The following is a 22,310-nucleotide window of genomic DNA, read 5'->3' as shown; positions in this document are numbered from 1 at the left end:
GATGGTCCCCGTTCATGAACTTATGGTATATTTATACTCTCTAATTTTTTAGTGTGAAAAAAGTGTTTATGAGTATATAAGTTGTGAAAATAATATATATCCTTAAGCTTGAAGGTTAGTAGAAGCCTGTTACAAATGTCTTACATAGTCTAGACAAAAAATATATATGCACATATATAATTTAGACAAAAAATATATATGCACATATATAATTTAGATATATCATATTCAAATAATAATATAAGCTACATATATAATCATATATGGTTTGTGTGTATGTGTACATATGCACACACATATATGTATGCCTGTATGTTTGTTTTTCTATGTATAGAAAATAATGCATACAGCACCTCTATAGTGTGGATTTTATTCCTATTTTATTGATGAGGAAACGTGCCCAAGAGAAAGGGAAGAAAGCCACCCAGGACTCCAGAGCCAGAGGGGATGTGTCATACTTCCAAGGCTGCGTGTGGAGTCACCCCACAACATTATGGCAGTGTTTGTGGAATGCGGGTGGTGTGTGCTTCTCACTGTGGCGTCAAAATCAGTGGTAAAGACCTAGATTTAAGTGTCGCCTCTGCTGCAGTAGCTTGGCAAGACCAGAAAATCCAGACAACTTCAGGCTTTAACATTTTTGTTTGGAAGCTAGTGTGAGTAATATCTGCCACCAAACTATCTAGAACTTAAAGAAAAAATGCCATGTCACCGTGTGATAGGCTAGTTTTCATTAGTACAAAGAAGTTTCACTTGATACTCTCTGCAGTACATTTTCAAAAGCATTTTAAATAATCTTCCCATTTGCCTAAGCTTCGAGGCTCCACGTGGCTCACTGTGACAGGTTGCAAACTGCACAGAGGCCTCATCCATGTCAATTTGTAGAAGGTCTTTCACTAATTATTCATTTTATTACTTATGGATTTTACTACTTTTTCAACATATGCCTGGCATCCTACTTTATTATTATCATGGGGCCCCCGATTGAAGTATTTAAGGACCTTAAAAATAAATAGGAAGATAAATCATTTCTTACCCTGACACTTTTTTTAAGCCCAGCAGAAATGAATGAATAGGGTTTGGAAGGAAGGACTGTCCATTGTTAGGCAGCTGAAGTGTTGGTTAAGGCACTAGCTGGGAGAGAGGTTTTGCTTTGCCTCCTAAATATGTTATGTTAGAACTGAAACAGGTTCCTGGAATAGAGCTTACTTCGTAGGGAAGCTGCAGTAAAAGCCCCAGGGATTATCAGTCCTTTACAAGAGGCCTCTGCCTGGGCTCTCCACTGTCTTGAGTAAGTTTATGATATTAGCATGTCAGAACTAGGGAGGGAGACGTTTCTCTCCAAATACTTTGCCCTCTCTGTGTGCTTATCCTGAGTCATCTGCAGGGCACTCTCTCCTGTGTTGTGTGAACATGCTGTACCACCATCTACTGGAGCATCTGCCATGTACCGGGCAATTGGCGTGCATTGCTCTGATTGTCACACCATCCCAGAGAGGTGCAGGTGGCTTTATCCACATGGGCCGTGAGGGAGTGGCTGACGCTCAAAGGGAGTGACCTGCCTTAGACCAGCAGGGCAGAGCCTGGCTCCACACTGAAGGGCCTCTGGCTCCTAAGCCTCCTGCCCTTCCTCTGCAGCAGCCTTCCAAGTCAGGACTCCACTGGAGTTAAAACCTAGCCATGCCCCTTGAGGGGGCTTCAGACTCTATGGCTTTAGATAATAATTAAAAATTAATAATTTAATGTTTTTTGCAACCATATGAAAAGATTCATACTCTGGCCCCTTGTCTCCAACCCACAATCCTTCCTCTCTTTTCTTCCAAGGAAATTGGTTACTCATACCCGACTAATTCCCGACTCAGCCAGCCCCTTCCCCAAGTCCCTGGGTCTGTAGGTCCACTGTGTATCTGTGCAATAAACAATGTCCTTTCTCACATGATCTACACAGAACCAGGGCAGCTCAGTTCCACTGTTGTCTCCATTCCAACAGGACAGGACCCCCAAATCCGCTGCAGTTCTTGCAGGAGACAGTGTGTTGCAGGAGCCTCTTCTCCAGCTGACTCTGTCTATACATTCCTGGGCCCTCAATCTCATCACCACTGGCTCTGGGGTCAGCTCACCCAGGGCCTTTGGGATGAGCACACAAGGGCATATGTGATGTTATCACCCACTCCCAGGGCAAATCCCTCTACGGGCTGGAGGCGAAAGGGAACTGGGAGTTAGTGCTTTAGCGGGAATCAAGGCAAAGATCTCTAGGCATGTGGGGGGGGAGGGGGCGGGAGGAAGGCTCAGAGGTGGCTGGGGATGGCATTGTAGTTTCTGATGTGATTTGCTGTGATATGTTCCCTGTGAGTCTTCAGACACGTGGCATCATCTGCCCTAGAATCCCAGCAGATGTTCCGCAAACCTGTCCCACAAACCAATGCATCCTGGTGGTGGTGCACTTTGCCTTCATAAAGCTCCTGTTGTGTAAATAAAAACAAGTGTTTCTGGGGCCGGCTCTGTGGCTGAGTGGTTAAGTTCGCGAGCTCTGCTGCGGCGGCCCAGGATTCGGATCCTGGGAGCGGACATGGCACTGCTCGTCAGGCCACATTGAGGCGGCTTCCCATGAGCCACAACTAGAAGGACCTGCAACTAAGATATACAACTATGTGCGGGGGGCGGGCGGGCGGGAGTTGGGGAGATAAAGCAGAAAAAACAAACAAAAAACACAAGTGTTTCGAGTGTTACCTTTCCTTTATTTTCCTCATTATTTCATAAGAGGGAAGCTACTTCTGCATGCTCTGTGCTGTTCTGGAACATTTTATCTAATCCTTTCAACAACTCTTCGAAGAGGCATCCGTATGTCCGTTTTATAGATGGAGCTCTTGGGGCTCAAGTCGAAGAGACTTGCTCAGTCAGCATCTGGTAAGTAGCGACTCAGTATCTGAATACAGAACTCTGACTCCAAAACACTTGTTCTAACAGTTTTACTACCTGAATGTTTATCTGAGTGTGGATAACCACAGTTTGGCAACGTGCACTGACCGGAGTTTGGTTTGGAATAGACAATGCATTTTCAAAGCGGAGGCGAGATGGGTTCAGAGTTTGCAGTGTAACTGTACTTATAGCTGGAGTTATTTTGTTTGTTTGTTATTTGTTTTTCATTTTCTAGTCAGAAATTTTCTGATAGGATGTGGTTGGAGCCTAGTCCTGCCCCTGGAAAGCATTCATGTTGAAGTGTGATGATCATGTTAGTCCTTTTTTTCTTCTTTAGAGGATATCAAGAGTGACTCATTTTGTACAAAACAGCAGTGATCCTTAAGAGAAAATATATCCACTGAAAACTCTGAGCTGAGTGGCCGGGCTGTGCTGGAACTCTATGTTGTTGTCATTCCGGGCTTTGTGAAATGTCTCGTGAAGTTCATTGGTATTTCTGGGTCAGACAGCTGAAGCAAGCTGATCCTATTTTAGGTTGTAGGATGGTTGTTGGAGAAATGTGAAAAGCTCGGAGGTATTCACTGCTCTAGATTGGTATATAAATCACTTCCAGGTCCCAATTTAGTGCCATCAGGCCGTAGGCTTACAGTCTTGTGTCAGTTACGCCTTTTGGGTCTAGCTTTTGTGGTCTGCTTCATAGGTCTGCACAGACTGCTGGGACAAGGGAAGAAATAGGGTGGAGTATGAATTATGAAAAGAAGCTTCACATGTGCTGATGCTTGAAACCTACTGTGATAAGCATCTCCCTCCCCCCCAGAAATGGTGGGTTGATGGATCAGTACAGAAATGGGAAAATGGATGGATAGATGATAAAGCAAATTTTAAAAACCTGTTAATCATAGAACTTAGATGGTGTGTGTGGTGGAGGTATGGGTGTTTACTATATAATTCTTCCAACTCTTCTGTAAGTTTGAAATTTTTCATAATATAATGTTGGGGGAGGGGGCGAGAAATGTGATCACTTTTAGCTGTAGCGATGTGGTCAGTTCCAGAAAATATCTGCATTGTGAAGATGTGAGCAAGCAATAAGGCAGAGCCCTCTGCTTTTGATTAGGTAGTGTTTTTGTTTATTTGTTTGTTTTAAACTGGTGAGCACCAGTAGCTGCTAATGAAGAATCTGAAACTGGCAGGGAAAATAGAATGACATGTTTGCAATTCTAAGGCAGCGGCTCCAGTGGTACAATATCACTGTTAATAGTGACACCAACCACTACCATTTAATGAGACCCTATCTTATGCCAAGCCCTGAACTGGGCACACTTAGTAAGCCTTTCATTTATTCCCAATAACAGTGCTAAAGATATGGGCACCACTAGATCTATTTTGTAGATGAAAATCTGAGCTCAGCGAAGTCAAAAGCATGCTGCTCCAGGTCACACATCTGGGTAGGTTTTGATCGACATCAAAGCCTGCACTATTTCCACTAGACCCTTGCTGCTCTAAGTGTGGTCTGGACAGCAGCCTTGGTCTCACCAGGAGCTGGTTCCGAATGCAGAAGGTCCAGCCCTGCCCCAGAACTATGGAGCCAGAATCTGCATTTTAGCAAGCCCCCAGCTGTCCTGTGTGCACATCAGTCTGAGAAGCGCTGTCCTGGACCACACCGCTCTGGAAACGTGGGACGGTGTCTTTATTTTTCTCCTCGTGTAGCACAGGACACCTCAGGGTCAGTGAAAACTAGCATTTCTTTGTTTCAGAGGTGTAGCTGCAGTACTGAGCATTGTTAGCTTCCTTTCCAGCAGTCTCAGAGTGAAGCCAGTAAACCAAAGCACAGAAAGAGGAGTCCGGGGCCCTGAGTTTGTGTCCCAGCTCTGCCTTTGCTTTTCCACGTGATGACACTCAGATTTCCCCACCTGTCTTTGACTCCATTGCTTCATCTACCAAGTGGGAACATCAGTTCTGGCTCTATCTGCCTCACAGAAATGCCCGAAGTGCCTGTAAAAGTAAAAAAGCAAAAACAAGACAAAAAAAATGGCACAAACCAAAGTAGTACTATCCTTGTACAAATCCAGGCTGTGGCTGTTTCATTGGCACCTACTGAGGTCTGCATGGCTGGTATGACTGCGGGGCAGGTGTTCATTGCTCACAGTTGGTTTCAGGAATGTGCTTGCTGAACCTTTCCTACATTCCATCGAAGAAGAGGAGCTTCTCTGAGAGAGGAGGACTCGATTTCAGGCAAGTGTATACAAACACACATTGGCTTCAACCAAATCCACCACGCTCCCCCACATGCAGCCCCAAACCAAAAGCTTAACAATAGAGACCATTCACTGAATTATAGTGAGGGGCTGTGCCCATCTCTTGACGTGCACTCTCTCATTTAATCCTCGCAACAACCCTGAGAGAGAGGTCTTTTCCCCATCTTACACATTAAAAAAACTGAGACCTAACGAAGTGAAATGGTGGAACTGGGGCACTCTTAACTACTATCTGCTTTCAGTCAAATGTAATTTACCAGAAAACTGTCCCATAGAAATTGCAAAATCTCCCCCAAAGTTTCATCATTTGAAACAAATTTATTTTTTTCTATCAGTGATTGCCTAGGACTCTAGACAGACCAAAGATGACAAGTCACTCATGGCTGAAATTAGCTTGTGAAGTTTTTGCTTTGAGCTAAGGAGCAGATATTCTGGCATCTAATATGCTGTGTATGTCTTTTGTGTGCCTTCAAACACGTGAACACATGGAGGAGAAGAAATGAGAATCAAGGAGCTATTCTGGAAAACGTTTTAACAAGACCTAAAGTATGTTGTCTTCTGCAGGATGTTTTCAGCAAAGAAATAAGTCTTGTGATTTGTAAAAGTACTTTTGATAGTTCAGAAGTGATCGTATTTTTATTTTATATTGTAGCATTAGGACAAGATATGCTTTCCTTGGCTAAACTTCTGATGATAAAGAATTCATCACTCATCTTTATGACTTAATGTGCTCTTTGTGGACGAGCTTTGTGTGTTAGGGCTCACATCCAGGATCTGCTTCCCTGTCACTCAGGGAAGGGGGATCTGTAAAGTTCCCAAGGGCCCTTGCCTGTGGTTACAGGTGGGAGTAGGGTCAATCCTGGAGAAATGGTGCCTTGAAATCTCTCTTCATCTTCTGCCGCATTCTGCCTTCTCCGTTTATATATATGGAGTTCAGTACATGCATGGACATGAGTGGTCAACCCAGAGCTGGGGCCACGAACACTTGGGGATCTGGGAGGCATTAGAAGGTAAAGGTTAGGAGTACTGGGTGAGGGCTCAGGCAGACTGGAAGTAAGTCCCTGGATCTGCCGCTTACTAGCCTCATGAACATGAGGCTGCTTCTCTAAGCTTCAGTTTCCTCCTCTGCCAAATGAAAGCAATTATATGTTTTCTATTATCTATTATATAGCTATCACATAATTATTCTGAGGCTCTTCTAAATGTTGAATAAATAATATTACTTAGTATTTAACAAATATTTAACAAATACCATGAGTTGGTGAGCAAGCGAACATATGCTAGAGTTTCTAGCCTTCCAGGAGATGTGATACTGACAAATAACTACCATGCAAGGTGGAAGGCCCCAAATAAACGGTACAGAGTGCACCCCAGTAGGAGTTCACGCGAGGGCGTAAAACCTGTAGCTCACTGCTGGCCTGGGCAGGGCAGGGTGCGTGTTGAGGTTTCTAGACCTTAACAGCCAGTATTTTCATGGTGATGTCTGAGCTTATGGTAAGGAGAAAGAGTGTCTCAGTCAGAGAGAAGAGCTTCAACTTTCAGAGATGAGCAAGTTCAAGACGTATTCAAAGAACCAGTAATGGCTGAAGTAAGCCAGAGATCCCCATTCTGACATGCCTCCTGGACTGGCCAGGGCACCTGAGCTGTTTAATGGGACCACCGTGACTTGGCTCTAGCCAGCTGTGTGCAGGCTCACTTTTGGCACGTCTTTCAATCATTCAAGAGACACAAGAAATCTGGTCTTGCAGGTGAAAAGTTCCACTTAGTAAAACATGATGTTGGTCAAATCCAACATGTCTGTGGCTGAACTCAGGTTGTGGGTGGTGACCATGGGACCTTAGCGTGGACTTATGTCCCAGTATTGGGATCATGATAGGTGGGGAAAAGCCCTGCACTGGGACCTGGAAGCCTGTCATTGACCTGGGCTCTGTGTCCTTGGACAAACCTCTTCCGTCATCTGTGCCTCAGTTTCCAGAAAGCACTTTGAAAGGAGCTGTGGTTTACAAGGCTGAAGAGTTATAGTACTGGCCCTTGCTCTCATTCCCTCCCCACTCTGGATTTATTTTGTTGTTACATTTTGTAAAGGGACCCTTATCTAAGACTGAAAATGCTCGAATATCCTGTACATAAATTAGCATATGGAGACTTGGAGATGGAACCCTGCCAACGTCTTCCAAAGAGAAGTCCAGATAACAGGCTACAAGACTGGCAGCTTTCATGAGAAAAGTAAAGAAAACAATTTCCCTCGGTGCTTGCCACGGAAACGACGATAAAGGAACTGGAGGACGGGTAAAAGTATCCAAAAAAACATAAAAGATGAATTGATGGGAAACGCTGCTGTGACCACTGAAGGGGCGATAGGTGGCAAAAGTCACACTGTAGGAAAAAAATAACAAACTGTGGAAAAAGAATGGAGCAATAGTCATGGAAAAAAAAGTGAGATCACATAAAAACTTTCAAGCATGGCCTGGAAAAAATAAGGCTTTATGAGTTTCACATGAGGATTCTATTCTTCCCACCTGTGGAGAGTAATTGGCGTTGGCTGACTAGAGGTTTGTTTTGCCTTCTTGGCAGGAGCCGAATTGTTATGTTAATATTCCGCTGGCTAAGTGTTAAGTACTGACTTTGAATAGAAAGAGTTTTGCAGAGGGAAAATTCCCAGCATTGGGTTCTTACTCTGACCACTGCGTTCTTTAGACTTCAGACTTCACTCTCAAATTCTAAGAAATAATTAGTATCATGGCAGATATTTCCAGCATTGTGCGAAACGAATAGAGTTCCCACTAGCAACTCTCTCCCGTAGGTGGTTTACGGGCAGGCAGTGTGTCCGAGCTAAGGGTCAGGCACAGCAGTCCATTTGGAGCTGAAGGCAGACCTCTGATAACACAGCATCATTGCACACACAGCTGCCAAGTGCTCCCACCCTTTGCATTTGTCTGTGCTTTCACTTCTCCGTTAACGTTGTCTTCTCCCTAGATGTCATTTCACTGACCTGGCTCTGAAAATATTTTAATTATCTTGAACAGAGTGAGGCCAAAACCCTAGGGTACTCAGGTTGAAATGGCCTAATAGTCAATGCATTATTCAAATGAAGTTTGTTAAATTTAAGAATTACTGAGTCATTTGTTGGATTTTTTTTTCCTTTTTAGGAGGCAGCCTCTCTCTAAATTTCTAAGACCTCCTACGAAATGACCTTCCTCATGGTCTTTTGCTTCCAGATAGCTGATTTCAGCTAGTTGCTGGGTGAAAACTTAAAGATTGAACTGATTTACACTAATTTGTGATTTACTCCTGACCCCTTAAAAGTTGCAAAGTCTTTAGGATTGCAAAAATAGATTCATTCTTAATTGCAAATGAGCCTGTAACTGCAAAGGATCTCACACCTCTTCCACCCACCCCATCTCTGTTGCCACCTTCCTGGATTGTTTCCTCAATTTACAGTCTTTTCTCACTTCTACTCCTATGCTCACCGACATTCAGAAAGTGTGATAATGTGACTTTTTTTTAATGATGTCTTTTATGGCAGTGACATAGGAATTTGGTTAAAATACCACATAATTAAGCCCATGTGGTAACCACAAGATTTATAAATCTAATAAAGAAAATCCATGTAAATAATATAAAAGTTTGTGAGCCAGCAATTCTAACTAAGCCGTTTACTCCCCAGGAGCGAATTAGCCAACTGGAGCTTTTAAAACCCGTTAGGTCACCAAGACATCATTTGGGCAACCACCTCAAATTCCAGAATATTCTCTGAGCCCCATTTTCAGTATACAGTATAATATCTAAGTGGTATCTAATTCAGGAATTTTCAAACTATGCTTCCATCACACGATTTCCACAAGCTGGTCTAGGGTTTAACACTGCTAAAACCAAACAGTGCAGAAGAGGTTAATTAGCGTGTTAACTTCCCTAACCAGAGCCCATACCACAGAGGTGGGTTAACACAAAGCCTTCTAACATCACTATCTCTACTTACTCAAATGTTTGTTAATTAGCATAAACTGTATTAGAGATAATTTTTTTTTTAAAGATTGGCACCTGAGCTAACATCTGTTGCCAATCTCTCTTTTTTTTTCTTCTTCTCCCCAAATGCCCCCAGTACATAGTTGTATATTTTAGTTGCGGGCCCATCTAGTTGTAGCATGTGGAACACTGCCTCAGTGTGACCTGACAAGCAGTGCCATGTCCATGGCCAGGATCCGAAACCCTGGGCCACTGAAGCAGAGCGCACGACCTTAACCACTCGGCCACGGGGCCAGCCCCGAGATAATTTTTAATTAAGAAAATGGATGATGTTCAAGTAGAGGGGAGGATAGAAAGATTTGTATCAGTCCCTCTGTCCTTGCACATGGACATGGGCATGCGCCAGCCAGTGTCTGGCCAGCAAAAGAAACCACTCTAGGTATTTCAAGTGGGAAGGGACGTGGCCCAGGGGTTTAAAGTTTCACAGACCTAGTAGAAGGTTTTGGGAAGTGGAGGCCAGAGAAGCTGCTTTGACGAATTCAGGAAATCAGGAAATTAAGGGTAGGTGATGATCTGCCCTTCGTGGGTGATGCTGAGGGAGATGCCTGGAAGCCACTCCCAAAATCTCACATCTACTCTCTGCAGAAAGGCATGCCCCTGGCTGCAGCTGCTAATGGGGAACGTGGAGTATCCTTCTCTTTTGCCTTCCAAATCTCACTTGAGGGCTTCTCACTGACAGAGTATAAACCGGAACTCCTGCTAGCAGGAGAGTTTTTGAAATGTAGCTTCCTGGCCTTTAGTTCCAAGTACAAAAGGAGAATCTAAAAGAGCAGGGATGATTTTGATTGTTAACAAGCAGTATCAGGCTTAGGGTATTGGAATCTGGCCAGCCCAGCATCCTTTTGAAGGATGTCTTAGGTCTAGAACATCCCTCTCCAAGAGCACTTTCTGCGATTATGAAAATGGTTCAGTAACACATGGCTACTGAGCTATTTGGCATGGCTATTAGGCAGTGTACGTCTAGAACTCTCTTTGGTCCTGTGCCCCCTCTCCCGTTCCATTTTGTTGCTAGTGCCATGGAGTCCATTCTGACGCCTAGTGACGCTGTGTACAGCAGAGTGGAATCCTGCCCAGTTAATATTTTTCAGGAGTGGGTGGCCAGATCCTTCTTCCTAGTCTGTTGGTCTGGAAGCTCCACTGAAACCTGTGCATCAATGGGTGTATTTGAAATACCAGTGGCATAGCTTTCAGCATCACAGCAAAGCACTATGACACCCGACAGACAAGTGGTATGGTTCCCTGACCAGGAAATGAAATTGGGCCCCGGCAGTGAGAGTGCAGAATATTAACCACTAGATCACCAGGGCTGGCTTCTCATTCCATTAAATGGAAGCTATTGCCTGCTCTGACCTGAAATGCCCTCCTCTTGCTATTTGAATATTTGTTGTACTTGTGTGTTGAAGGTGCTGGTTAGAATGGCTATCTGATGGAGTCGGGGGAAGGGATTCACTGAGCTTACAGTATTGGCCATCTGACTGCTTTTTGTGACAACTTGCTAATAAGTATTCGTTGTATATTTGGCCGAATTTGGTCTGAGACTTGCTTTCACCTTAACCCACAGTGGTAGCAAGGTGTTGAGGAGGGCACTGCTGTTTACTTACAGAACCTAATAATTGCAACAGCCAATTTAGACTGATCAATTTGCAACATACACTTTTCTCCCAGGAGTGTTTCTCAAACTTTCATAATCTGCAGTATCTTTGCTGTTAGCAAACATTCCCAGATGACAAAAGAAAGACTACGTAAATATTAATATAAAAATCCAGATAAGCTAATCGCCCTGCAGTGAACAACTCTTTTTAATGTGAGCATATGCTCATGGTATTTTTTTTTTTTTTAAATCATACACTTAACACAAATTTCCTGTGCATAAAATTGTTCCTAATTTTTGTTGTTGAATCAACATTTCGTAGTGTCCAAAGACAGCCCAGTGTTCTACAGAAGAGCCCTGACTGCCACGTGCTCTACCGCTCGGAGGACCACAGGCCCTCTTGCTTTATATATAGGTGTTTATAAGCTCCTCTCTGTTGAGCCTCCCAAAGTGCCCAGCATAATACTGGACCAAAGCAGGTGATTTCATGAATGCATGACATGTATTTTTTCAGCCATACTTAAAAGAACACTAGCTTTTCAAATGAAACTGTTCATCATTTATTTGCTGTCAGATAAAGAGAAAACTGATGGTTTAAATGTTACTGTTTTTCATTTTCCTCACACTTGGACATTTTCTAACTGCCTGTCTCCCTTGTCATCCATAAACAATTGCTCACAAGTCTCAGAAAGTGGTGTTACTTATTAATTCAAGAACTGAGTATCATGGAAAGGATACTGCATTATTTATTAAATGTTCATGAATTCAGTTTACACAAACTTTGGCATCCTCGTTGTCTCTTTACCTGATGGTGGTAAAACTAGTTTGGAGTTGTTTTCAGAGTGTTGTAAATTCTATCCTAAGGGCAAAAGCCTAAGGAAGCTGGTCACTAGGGCACTTGCTTAGTTAGCGAAACCGCCTATTACTGCTTTCTGGATTATTCTTCTGCCTCAACACAATTCACATTCATACAATTGCATATGGGCATCCTGGGATTAGTGATTTGCAGCTTCAGTGACTATAGGTGTTTCCTTGGATCACAGCCCCTCTGCATTAGGTGGTCGCTTTATTCTTGACCAAAGGACAGATTGGAGAGAGGGGCACCAGGATGGGAAAAGCGTGTCAGTTCATGGAGGATGTCTCTCCTAACAGCTCAGCATAGAGGTTGGGGGAAGGGGGTGGAAAGGAGCTGCTCCTTAGATGCCTGTGAGGAAACAGACTATTTGTATAGGTTACAACTGCTCCAGTCCCACCAGAGGCGGGGGAGAAGGACCAGAGAGGGGCAGGAAGAGACCCAATCCAGAAATATTGGTGGTCTCCTCTTCTAGATGCATTTGGGACCCTGTTATTCCACCTCTATGTTACCATATTAATGGATTTTCTCCTTTAGGGGGCTCCCTCATTTAGTACCTTAGAACCCACATTCCCCCAGACATGGCTGGTGTTCTCACCAATCAGAATGTGGATGCATTGGTCCTAACGGCTCAGCACGCTTGTGGGACTAACAGGTTATGATAAGACTCATAATACTTGCTGATTGATGTGACAGGATGTGGCTTTCAGATTAGCCTACACATTCAAATGCTGAGTGCTTAAGTCTCATTCAGCTTCTTGTAAAACCACGTAGGTTTAGACGCAAAAGTAAAGATTTGCCAATGGACAACTGTCAGCTCAGAGTGTGCTGCCATTATAGCTTAATTTATATTAAAATAAAATGATCACTTTCTTCAGTTTCATCATTAAACTTTTTGGTCTTAGCTGCAAGGAGGACTTAGATTACACTAAGTGTCTGTCTTCTAGGATATTTCTGAGACAAGTGGATGGATGCTCCCTGATTCTCAACTTCTCAGTGGAGCATAATGGCACATATTACAGTTCACAGGTTCAATCAATGTGTCAAAGTGGGTCCTGAATATCTCTACGTTCCCTCTGCCCTGGTAAAATTTGGTGATGCTGAAACAGTCTATTCTGATTCTTAAATTGGAAAAAAACACTTTAGTGAATGATGAAGCGTAACCTATTAGGCACTTTTGCTTGCTCTTGAATTACTTGTTTACACGGATTGATGGTGGAATTGGTTGGCTTTTTACAAGAGTGATTAAACGGGCTTCTGGGTTGTATTTCCTAAACAGGATTTGCAAGGCTTTTAATGCTTTAAAAGGCAAAGTTGGAACCAATCTGAGCTGTCTGTCAAGGTTTTTTTTCCTGTTAAGCAGACTTGAAATTGTTCTTGGAATTGAACTGACCTTTGATTGCTTAAGGGAGCTGTGGCTGGTGCTTTACAAGAAGCAGACACCGTGCTCCTTTGTTATCGTGCTAATACTGATACCCCATCCCCCCCCCACTTTATCTAGAGATGCAGAGGGGCACTGGTAAAAGCCCTCTCCTCTATCTCTTTGCAGGCTTGTTGATTGGTGCTGGCTGTGCCCTCTACCCCTTGGGCTGGGACAGTGAGGAAGTCCGGCAGACTTGTGGCTACGTTTCTGGCCAGTTTGACCTGGGTAAGTGATCTTTATGGATGGCCTTCCTTTTAGAAAAGAACCTCATCGCATCTCTCATAGACGCAGAAGGTGGAAAAGGGACAGGGAAGAAAAGCACATCCCAGTATTACAGCCAGCAGTCATGTGTACTAATACACATACGTTATTTATCTGTTTATTTAATGAAGAGTTATTGATAATCCACTGTTTGCCTGCACTGTGGGAAGTATTGTACATAAAAAGAAAAGAAATGGCCCTGCTCTGAAGAGTTTATACTCATTGATTAATTCATTCAAAATCATATATTTATTACTCATTGCGTATGCTAAAAATAACTCTCTCTGTGGAATTCACAGTCTATCTGAGAAGATAAAGCAAACAAAATGATCAAGGCGAAGACAGAAAGGGCTAAAGAATCCAAAGTAATTTGACTCCAGCGTCATCAATAACTTTGTGAAAGGGGCGGGCATCGAGCTGGGTCTTGAACAAAAGGATGCACGTGGATTGTCTGGCAGCAGACAGAAGCACCTTGCAGGCAAGGATTACAGTATAGCGAGGCAGGAGGGAGGAATCAGTAAGGCTCCTCAGATCAGAGAGACCAAGAAGGGGGAGAGGTGTGGTTAAATAGGTGAGAATTCACATGCTAATGAAGGGCTCCTGAATTTTCCTGTGTACTAAAGAGAAAATTTCAGGTATTTTTCACTTGTACATGTGTGACTATCTACTTCTTTAGCATTCTATAAAAATTTTTGGCATGGTACTATATGGTTTGCACCATTATAATTTGTGATGATTAGGTAATATTTCACTGGGTTGATAAACCTATATTTACATAACCACTTCTTTCGTTTTAGTTGGACCTTTAGTCTATTCCAGGTTCAGTTATTTTAAGACATATTGCAATGAGTAGTTTAATGAATGTCTTTTCTTAACTGAACTATTTTCTTATGATATTTTTCTAGAATTATTGTTACTAGATCAAAGACTATGACCCCATAAAACACATTGCCAAATGAGAGCAAATATATTTCCCCTTAATGTATGGATAGACTAGGTTTTTGACAATTAGTGCATAGTGAGTTACTAACTTAAACATCCACTTTTCACATTAAATATTTCACTCTAAGAAGAAAAGTTTTGAGGGAATTGATCCAGTGGCAGTATTACTATATCCCAAAACATTTACAACAATTTTTGTTAGAACGTCTATGAAAAAAAATGTTCTGTTGGATACTGAGAAAAATGGACAGTGTGACACCAGATCGAAAGTCTGCGAATTTGAAAATGTAGCAATTTTTGTTTGACCCAGTGGATGACAGACTCCCTGCTTCCCTCAAAATAATCCTGGCTCTTGGAGTAGAGAAGACAATGCTCTAAATACCACCTAATTTGCATGGATAAAAAATAAGAGATTTCCCACTGCCCATTCTTCCCTCCTTGATGACGAAGCTTTTCTAAGTCTGGATTCGTTTGTGATGGCCATAAATGCAGAGAAGGGAAAAATGCTGGCACAAAGTTGACGGTCAGCTTTTATTTTTTTTGGAAGGCAAACTGTCCAGGGGAGCTATTTTAGTACAGTGTTTGGTATTTTGCTTTCTCTGGTGTTGGAAGCCTTTTTGGCTCTTTCACACAGGCCTCAACTTGATTAGAAGCCTCTTCTTGCTGATCGCTTGCTGTTGTATATTGTTAGATTAATTAGCAGGTTATAATGAAACTCAGATCCTGTTTTTGCAATTTTCATTACTGCACCCCAGTATTTTATAGCTTCTCAGAATTGTGGATTAAAAATTTGAATGTCAAACTTTAATTTTAAAAAATAAAACACTTGCCTCTTTACCAGTGATAATAATTTCTTACGTTATTGAACTCACCAAAGCCATTTTAGCAATTTAAAAAACTATAGTTTTGTTTTAATTTTTGCCTCTTTATTTTTAAATTTCTCTTAGATTGGATGAGGAGAGAAAAAATCAAAACTGGCATCATCTACAGATAAAATGGTTCTAGTTCCCTTGAATAAGTACTTTGGATTTATTGAGATCTATTTCTCTAGTTACTATGATTTTTGTAGATTCCATGATCTTTTCTTTCAAAAGAAGACCTAATGAGAAACTGTGGCACAGAGATGTCACTGTGCCTGACCCATGTAACTTCCTATTTTTCTGGCTTGATAAAATTATTGCTATTGCCCTGAACACTGATGAAGCCTAAACTTCAGTGAATGAGTGAAGTCACAGATTATGGAGCAAACTTGGGAGAGAACCTCAGACTGGGGTTAGGAGCTGTAGCATGTGTGTGAGGGTGAGCATGCTCAGTAAGGATGGCTCTGGGGCCGTTTTAGTGGCATATATGCTGCTTGCCACGGCCACATCCTGTCTCTGCCACTTCTGAAAATCCAGCTTATTTTTGCCTCCTCTCAGAGGAGACAGCATGTGGACATGTCTTCCTTCCAAGGATTGGGACATATTAACATTATTAAGCTTCATGCCCTCCTTTTTGTGGAATATGGGTCACTTCCTTGGCATGCTGTTGTTGAAATGTCGTTACTCTCTCTCCAGAGACACCCTGGAAGAAATAATTGTTGTTGATTCCACATGGAAGATTATTTAAGGAGTGCGTTCATTCAATTATTCAGCCAACAAATATTTGTGGGATGCTTACAATGTGCCAGGCCCTGTGCTAGGTGCTGGGGATATGGCATCAGCAATGAATTTAAACAGACACTATTCACCGTCTTTAGGAAATTTAAAAACTAGCAGGAGAGGCAGATATTCAAAAAGAGAATGTCCATGGGAAGTGTGTGAGAAAGGACAAAGTGTCAGGCACTGTGGTGGACATTGTGGTTGCCTTGCCAATATTATTCCACTCTCGATGGTGAATCTAAGCCAGAGGTTGGCAAACGCCTCTGTAAAGAGCCAGATAGTTTTCAGCTTCGTGAGCCATATGGTCTCTGTTGCAACTACTCAGTTCTGCAATTGTAGCATGAAAGATGATTCACGTATCAATGGGTATGACTATGTCCCAATAAAACTTTATTTACAAAAAGAGATGGTGGAGCTGTAATTTGAAGATCCCTGATCTCAATCAAAGCATACCCCTGACATGCCAGGAATGTCTTCATTCCAGATGTGCTCATTTATTCATCTCTTTCACCCCTAGAGCAGCTGGTCAGCCTAGACCCTGCACTGAGCAGCCCCATCCAATTATCCTACTATGCTGTATAAATACTACAATGTCCTTCTTATGTGGTGTTGTGAAATAACTTGGCAAGCACTGTAAATTAAGCTTGGTCATCCCACCTCTTGACACTAGCATAGGATGGGAAAGTTTAAGCCCATTTGGGCCGGTAAGACTGGAGGAGATGTTTCCAGAGGCTTCTGAGGAAGAAGGGATCACACGCCCAAGAAAGAGGCACCAGAAGCCACACTCTCCCTCTCTGGCAGCCACCACTGCCCAGGAGGAATGGCAGGAGGAAGCAGCCTAGAGGACCAAAGATGGGCAGAAAAACCCACCGGTGGTTCAGTCCTGCCTGAAGCAGGCCTTCCCTGGGAATTTCCAACCTTGCTGCACACAGAAATCCATTTCCTTGTTGGGTAAAGTTTGAGGTGTGCTTTCTCTTACTTGCAGCTGAAAGCGGCCTGACTGGTATTTTATTTAGTTGCTCTATCACCATTCAAGGGATCCTGACCTCACCTGGGGGCCATCTAAGGAAGTATTATTTTTAGCTGAGCCCTCAAGTCTGTAGAGGATTTAGGTAGGTAAAGAGGGAGGGTGGGTGTGTTTTGGGGGGCATAGAGGTAGGTTTCAGGAAGGCAGGGCTAAGATCAGGAAGGAGGCTGAGTAGGCACACTGGAGGGGGTAGGAATACTTGGAGGGATAGGAAGGGCCTCCCAGGGAAAGAACATTGAAACCAAGTCCAAAAATAGTCATAGTAGTTAGGCAAGGAAGGGGACTTCATAAAATAGTTCACATTTGTGGTTGTAATGTAATGTGGCAGGAGTCTGATAGACTCTACTTTTAAAAATGCCTCCTTCCTTTAGAAAGGAGGTTTGGGGAAAATTTTTTTTTTTTTAACATGCCTTGAAAACAATTTTATAAGGCTATTGATTATTTCTCAAGCATCATCATATTTTATCAAGTGCAGCACCTTGAAGCAATTTTGCAAAGATACTCACTTTTGCAAATCAAAGATTGTTATTCTGCTTATCTTTGGAACTTATTTATAAAGAAGCAAGGAGCAGGTTTGGGTACATACATTTTTTAAACAGGGCAACAGGAGTCCAAACAGGCTGCATAATGAATTTCTAAATTCCCCCGCTGAAATTGTATAGCTTGTCTTGACAGTAGCTCTCAACCTTTAGCATTAGAATCAGAGGTAGACTTGTTGAGAATGTAGATTTTTAGTTTCTATGCCCCAGAATTGATGATTCTCTCATTTGTATTTTAAATAGGTATCTGGGTGATTCTGTTGCAAGTGGTCAGCGACCATACTTCGAAAAAAACTGCCCCACTTTATATAAAAATTAATTTTTCCTACTTTGCTAGAATTTAGTTTAACAAATTTCATTTTGTTTTATATAAATTAGGATGCTCTAGCTTTAGGTTACAAAATCTGGCTCAAACAGGCTTAAACAAAGACATTTAAGATCTTTTATTACAAGAGGGTCAGAGCTACGGTGAGCTGCAGATTTGACTGATCCAGGGGCTCAAAGATGTTGTCCATCTCAAAGTGGGCTTCATCCTGAGGCCACTTCTCCCATTGGTCATAAGATGATTGCATTTGGCACTTCAGGCTGTAAGCATCCTTGTTCACGTCAAACAGGAGAGGGCGAGCTTCTCCCTCAAAATAATGGAATAAAAGTCTCTTTCCTCAGTCTAATTAGGCCAACTTTGTCAAGTGCCCAGTCTTGAATGAATAACTGCCACCAGGGGATACCATGTACTAATTGGCTTTTTATAGTCCAGCTTGAATGTAGTCCGAGTTTTGTAGACCCGGATTTTAGTGAGAAGTACCGTCATTTGTAAGTGGAAGATGAGGCTAAGAGGAGAAAAGGCATCTGAGTCTGTCTTCCATTTGTTGGACTTCAATGCCCTGTGCTCCTTCAATGTGAAGTTTGTGGTTGTGGACGAAGGGTCAGTAATGGTTTATGCTGTGTAAGTGTTAACAATGGTAATTTTATTTATTACTTTTTTAGAGAAGAAAACAGTACAAGTGATAAGAATAATTCATAGTGTAGCTCAGCATCCTCATATAATAAAAGCCCAGTAGATGTTTCCTATTGTTGATCACATTGTTTATACAGGACCATTTTTAATGACTATTGCTGATCGATTTTTATTCTTCCTTTTACATTCCATAACAGTAAGTTTGGATTGACACATTAAGCATAAGGTCTTTATAATCAGGTTGTCTAATTGATTTAATTCATGCCTCAGAGATATTTTCATCCACCAAAGACTTTTCTAATTATATCCTTATGATCAAAAGAAGTGTTTCAATTAATTTGTCTTGCTAATTTGCCAAGTAAATTTGAGTAATTATTGCTTTCATTTTGCTATTTAATTTGATTAAGAAGCCATCGTGTTTCCTGTTCTTGAAATTATGCTCTTGGCTTCTCGAGAACAGTACCAGAAACTGAAAACTCAGAGCCTCTCAGGGCTGGAAAAGATGAGAGTCTGTTTCTTCCACATTTTCAATTCAGTGAAGAAATCTCTTCTACTCTAATCTGAGCACTGACCATCCCACATCTCTTTGGACACAACTCCTTTAACTCTGACTCCTGACTCATGTTTTCTTTCCTCTAAAGTCTATTCACACTTGGGAAAAAGCAACTTGGAAGTTCTGGGGAGGTCAGTGGGCAAAAATGGGAACAGAAATAGAAAATTTGTTTTTTGAGCTTTTTCAAGCTTGGTGTTAGTGGGTTCTTCTTAAACTGAGTGACCTAGTTTTTTTGATGGCTACACAGAAACCTCTACTTCAGCAGAAAACAACAGGAGAAGCTGCTATCAGCTTCTGTGATATTTAATAAAATAAGCATCTCTTTAGCCAGAAAGTAGAAGACTCCTTTGACTGATGTGGACTCTCAAGGCTGCTTCATGCCCATGCTGAGCAGGCAGCTGAGGCTCTGCCCCATGGCTGCAGGCAGCTGAGTTGCGTGCTGCCTGACTTGCCCACCAGGTGTTTGTGGAGAATCTGTCACTCAGTCCAGGAAGAGGCTCCTAGCCCTTGAGGAGTTTCTCGTCATTGCTTAAGGAAAATTTATGATTCCAGTCTGAGGTTGCTGTTTGGGAGATTGGTTAGCAGTGAAGTGTTGAGTATGCATTGAGATTTAGACAAATTTAAAGTCTTTGAAGCTGCAATGATGTCCTGTCTCCTCCATGGCTGTTAACTGCATCTGTTCCAGACTTTTGACACTGAAGTCCAAGTTGCTGGGAGTCACTTGGAAAGTTCAGCAGGAGCCTGTGTTCCCTCATGCAGAGCTCAGGTGCAAGAGGATGACAGAGGAAAGCCAGAAAGCTGCTATGAGTTAAACCAAGGCTCAAACTGAGTAGGCCCAGGGGCACCCAGGGGATACTCTGGAATGTGATGCTAGATATGATGCCAGGAAACTGCCACAGGCAGAGGAAGCCCAGCTTGGCTAGTGATGAAGTGATGGAGCAAAGTGTCCGGGTACCTCCAAGGAAGAAAGAGGCAGCTTCGTTGATCACTCAGCCTTCTTAGAGACCTCTTTTCATGAGAGGAAGGGTTTTTCCATTCATCCCAGAAAGTGGAAAGAAGAACCAATTCATTTTAGGGGCATGAATTCAACCTGTCCATTCCAGGGGGACCATGATAACAACAGTAGAGCCTGAACATTTCCACTTTCAGTTACAGCTTCATAAATGCTTCTAGTCCTGCTTTAGGAAAAAGTACCCCATTCTGTATAATCACAGATCCAATTCTAACTGTTTCCCTAAACACATCTTTGTAGGTTCCACATGAACCTATGGGGCAGGATTTTTGCAACTTCAGTGCATATATCAGTGTTTAGCCCATAGCAGTATTCAATAGATTTATTTATTTATTCAACAAATATTTATTAAGCACATACTAGGTAACAAAAATTGTGCCACATACTTAGGATGAAATTATAAATAAGGTAGACATGATCCTTACCTGCATGTCACATATCTGCCATCTACTGAATGGTTAAAAGAAGAGAGGGAGGAAGGAAGGCAGGAGGAGAGGGAAAGAAGAAGGAGAGGAAAAAAGAAGGCAGAAACGATATTGCTAATTTCCACCATCATATTTCTGTATATGCTTGCCCACTGATATCCTGGTGAAAATCATAGTGTTACTCTTCAAGGGCCAATGGCTTAACCATCTCCCAGAAAAAAATCAAGTTCAAGGTCATGGTTTAAAGAACCAAATGCCCTGAGAGATGAAAAAAGTAGTTGCTCTAAATCTTTCCTTCTTGAAGTCTTTTTTGGTTTGGTTATTTCAGAGCAGGATCATTGCCATTCTTGTATTAATGCCTTTTTGAAACCTAATTCAGTGGCATGTGGCAATTTGTAGCAGTGGAATTCAGTGATTGCAGGAAAAAGGAAGTTCTCTTAGAAAACCTGTGGGAAAGAATATTTCTCAAGATATAGTCAATGAAACTATTGGAAAAAATATGCTAGTCTCTCTTTTAAAGAATCTTCATTTTTTTCAATGCTATCCTTTTGTAAAAACAAAAACAAACAAACAAAAAACCCCCAAAAATAGATATACCTGAGTTGTGTACTTTTTTAGATATAGTTTACTTAAGCAAGTTTAGGAAAATGAACTGGTTCATTCTAATTATTCTTTTGTGCTATGAGCTCTTAACTATTTGCTAGTATGTTTCACTTGAATGTTGCTGTGGGGGTAGAAATGCACTCATTTTAACTCAATTAAGTTTAACTGTTTGTGATGTTTTAGATCCTCTCTCAGGAATTAACTTTGTTCAATTGACTATGTCAAAGATATCTGTAAGAAAGAAAGGGCAATTAAGGCAAATGGCCTATATGAACATCAGCTTGAATAAGTCTGTCGATTTTACTAAAATTTTCTGGTAGTTAAAGATTTGGGGCTAATCTATTAATTAAGAAGAAGCAGCTGCCTGCCTGCCACCCCTCACCCCTGCCATCCCCAGCTGAGTCCTTCTGATAATGTAATGCAACCCCGTTGGGAAGTACCTTATGTGCTCCCTGCCCTCAAGGAGATTAGAGTTGAGAGATTTGTCACAGCTTTATCTTAGACCATCTCTATATAATTATGTATTCTTTCAGAATAGTAGCACTCTTCACTGATATTGTTGGGAGATTTGTCTCTGTGAACACTAGGGCAGGGTTCTTTCAAATCTTTGTGTTACGGTGCTTCATCCCAGGAGAAATATTTCTGCCCCAGAATGGAGAAATTGTATTAGTGTGCTAACACATGTGTTTGTGACCTTGCTGTGTATTTTTGCCTTTGTTCCATGATAGAAGATAGAAATTAGCCACTTCCTCTTAAGAAGTGTCCTGTTAGGAAAGGACCATTTGTAAGCATTATGGATTAATAAACCTATCATAAGTGTTTTTAGAATAAAACCAAAAACATAACAAAGTAATCAAAGGGCTGATCTGACTTCCAACCTGACTTTTAACCTGGTAGAATGTTGACAAAAACTAATAAATATAGAGGATTTATAGAGACAAACTAATTTTTCAGATCTTTTCAGAAATTCCATGTGAATGAATTATTCCAGATAAATGAATTTTCCCCCCAAAGGAAAAGTCAATGGAAAACATGTGGACTGGATTTGAATCTCAATTTGACTCTCTAACCACTTTTTGATTCTGGGCAATTTATTTGAGCTCTTGAAACTTCAGTTCTTTAGTCTTTTAAAAGAAAGGACAGTACCTACTTCACAGGCCTGTTAAAGGGATTAAATGTGATATTGGAAGGTGCTTTGCACATGGAAGACGTACAATAAATATGAGTCCCTCCTTTCTCCATTAAACACCAACACATTTCTTATTGTAATCAGATTGAAATAGTTT

At 41.7% G+C, this 22,310-nt stretch overlaps 1 protein-coding gene across 4 annotated transcripts in view; it reads left to right on the top strand.

Moving 5' to 3' along the window:
- The window catches only part of LHFPL6 (LHFPL tetraspan subfamily member 6), a 231,540-nt gene that overhangs the window by 189,101 nt on the left and 20,129 nt on the right, over positions 1-22,310 (top strand). For 3 of the 4 annotated variants that reach the window (XR_011506867.1, XR_011506866.1, XM_014830420.3), the window contains exon 3: positions 13,191-13,289. The exons of the other annotated variant lie outside the window; for it this stretch is intronic. Coding sequence is in view for 1 of the 3 variants with exons in the window: in XM_014830420.3 (XP_014685906.1) it covers positions 13,191-13,289 (99 nt within the window). In the remaining 2 variants the exon portion in view is untranslated. The remainder of the gene's footprint in view (positions 1-13,190; positions 13,290-22,310) is intronic. 4 annotated transcript variants of the gene reach the window in all.

The sequence above is a fragment of the Equus asinus genome, chromosome 11 (genome assembly GCF_041296235.1).
Source record: "Equus asinus isolate D_3611 breed Donkey chromosome 11, EquAss-T2T_v2, whole genome shotgun sequence".
Lineage (NCBI taxonomy): Eukaryota > Metazoa > Chordata > Mammalia > Perissodactyla > Equidae > Equus > Equus asinus.
The sequence above is the reverse complement of the archived record's forward strand: the minus strand, read 5'-3'. Positions and strand labels throughout refer to the sequence as shown.